This window comes from Triticum urartu, chromosome 4 (genome assembly GCF_003073215.2).
Source record: "Triticum urartu cultivar G1812 chromosome 4, Tu2.1, whole genome shotgun sequence".
Classification (NCBI taxonomy): domain Eukaryota; kingdom Viridiplantae; phylum Streptophyta; class Magnoliopsida; order Poales; family Poaceae; genus Triticum; species Triticum urartu.
In genome coordinates, this window is record NC_053025.1 from 544,897,240 (window position 1) to 544,900,208 (window position 2,969).

Here is a 2,969-nt window from a genome sequence, read left to right on the forward strand (position 1 = left end):
GGTAAGGGAGACCACATCAGTGCTGGGGGGTCTGAAAATCGGGACACACTTTCGCGCGTGCGGGCCGCCTCTCAAACAGCTACTGGGGAGGCGGCGGAGTACCTGGGTGCGCGGCGAATCCCCGGGAACTCGGTGACCAACTTCCTTCCCGTGTGGCGCATGGAGACGACGGCGACCCCGGTGAAGAGCAGCTTAGCCGCGAGCTGCACAGCCTCGTCCACCTCCTAAGTTGGGACCTCCGCGCGAGCGTTGTGGGGCCGCCGCTCGGATGGCTTCTGGAAGGCGGTTGTACATGGGCACAGGGTGAATTCCGGCGAGAGTTGGCCATTGGCGCGCGGAAGTAGATGACGACGTCCTCGACGAAGAGCAGCCCGGCCAGCTCGCCTCACTATCCTTTGATTAGAAATGAAAGATTGGGAAGAAGAAGACTTGAGCCTGCAGGGAAAGGATAAGGTGACGATGCAGTCTCCACTCGTTCGGGGCGACACTCGTACTGAATGTATGAGAAACGTGACGTGGCAGAGACCCCAAGATACTCTCTCCATTTATTTTTGGTCTGCATATAAAGTTTGGTCAAAGTCAAGATTTGTAAATTTTAACTAACTTTATAATAAAAAAATATCAACATTCACAATATGAAATCAATATTACCAGATGCGTCATGAAATGTATTTCCATACTATATAGTTTTGGTATTGTAGATGTTCATATTTTTTTATATATATGGGAAGTAGAGGCACTCTTCCATATAATGAAGTTTATAATATATGTGCTTATATTGTACTATAATTGTTTGAATAACTTAGCATATGTTCAGATGTATGATATCTGTAATTTAAGCGCTTGAATTTTACATATAAATATTTATTAATAAATATGTACCCCTATAATAGCTAGGCCGTGCAGTTGCATGGGTAGATGACTAGTGATTACAATCTTTTTTGTGTGCAAGTCAAGCTTATCTAGTTTACACGTAACAACTTGTAGAACATTACAAAATTTATCCTTGCTAATAACTTCTAGAACACTATAACACTTGACATGTAAAAGGAATTTGATGAGTCATGGCCTACCAAAGCAAGTTACATTACTAGTCTTATCTATCTTAACAGACCACACAAGATTACAAACTAAGTACCGTGACAGCCATGCTTATCTAGTTTATGCGTAACAATTTGCAGAAAATTACAAACTTAGTTTCAGAAAAATAGGCAATCTAGATTAGTGTTTGAGCTGTAAAGTGAATAAGATGAGTCATGCATGTTATCACACCTTTTTGGTGGTGGAATGATAGTGCAACAACAAGGAACTTTAATGACTAGTCCAAGAATACACTTGTAAGTAGTGCCACCAAACAGAACATACCAAATGATGATTTTGAGAAGCATCCAAGCACTTTCCACACAAACAAATGCCAATTGTGAAAGAGATCATTCCATGGCAGCCATAAATAGCCCCATAGCATGACGATCATCCTTCCTCATCCATCATTCTCATAAGTAGAGCGCATCATTTAAGCCAAGCAAGTTGTGGTCAATACCAAATCCACCATGAAGACCTTTCTCATCCTTGCCCTCCTTGCAATCGTGGCGACCACTGCCACAACTGCAGTTAGAGTTCCAGTGCCACAATTGCAGCCACAAAATCCATCTCAGCAACAGCCACAAGAGCAAGTTCCATTGGTACAACAACAACAATTTCTAGGGCAGCAACAACCATTTCCACCACAACAATCATATCCACAGCCGCAACCATTTCCATCACAACAACCATATCTGCAGCTGCAACCATTTCCGCAGCCGCAACTACCATATTCGCAGCCACAACCATTTCGACCACAACAACCATATCCACAACCGCAACCACAGTATTCGCAACCACAACAACCAATTTCACAGCAGCAGCAGCAACAACAACAACAACAACAACAACAACAACAACAACAACAACAACAACAACAACAACAACAGCAAATCCTTCAACAAATTTTACAACAACAACTGATTCCATGCATGGATGTTGTATTGCAGCAACACAACATAGCGCATGGAAGATCACAAGTTTTGCAACAAAGTACTTACCAGCTGTTGCAAGAATTGTGTTGTCAGCACCTATGGCAGATCCCTGAGCAGTCGCAGTGCCAGGCCATCCACAATGTTGTTCATGCTATTATTCTGCATCAACAACAAAAACAACAACAACAACCATCGAGCCAGGTCTCCTTCCAACAGCCTCTGCAACAATATCCATTAGGCCAGGGCTCCTTCCGGCCATCTCAGCAAAACCCACAGGCCCAGGGCTCTGTCCAGCCTCAACAACTGCCCCAGTTCGAGGAAATAAGGAACCTAGCGCTACAGACGCTACCTGCAATGTGCAATGTCTACATCCCTCCATATTGCACCATCGCGCCATTTGGCATCTTCGGTACTAACTGAGAAGAAAATAACTCTAATACTAGATATATGAAACACCGTTTTCTCAGTCCATGGTTTGGTCGTTGTAGCGGTGAAAAAATAATGTGACATGCACTATCATGTAAGAACCCAAACTATACTAGTTCAAACTTGGGAATAAAAGACAAACACAGGTCTTGTCTACATATTTATGTTGCATCTATTTATATATTAAAAGTAATATAAGGTGAACCAGGAGCAAGGTAAATATGCTAGAAAATTGCACGTTAATTAGAAATTACTAGCCCTCAATCCTGTAAATCTTAACAAATAGAATTATCTTGACCGTTAGATTTATGTAACATATATAATGCTCTGGGCCTCCAACGACTGTACGTGACACATCCGAACGCACATATGTTAAAGAAAATATATTTGGTAAATGGTGGGCCTCTTTAAAAAGAGAACTCGCGTACATGCACCAACTAAGAAAAACACATACATGTAAACGGGAAAAGGATGAGATTTTCTCACGTACGTGCTCCCTGGCTCCACCCCGTTGAAAATATATACATC

At 42.4% G+C, this 2,969-nt stretch overlaps 1 protein-coding gene across 1 annotated transcript; it reads left to right on the top strand.

The window, feature by feature from the left end:
• Positions 1-1,473: 1,473 nt before the first annotated feature.
• On the top strand, positions 1,474-2,599 carry LOC125552558 (alpha/beta-gliadin-like). Its single transcript, XM_048716159.1, has one exon. It carries the CDS (start codon positions 1,551-1,553, stop codon positions 2,433-2,435), a length of 885 nt encoding a protein of 294 aa, XP_048572116.1. The 5' UTR covers positions 1,474-1,550; the 3' UTR covers positions 2,436-2,599.
• The last annotated feature ends 370 nt before the right edge of the window (positions 2,600-2,969 follow it).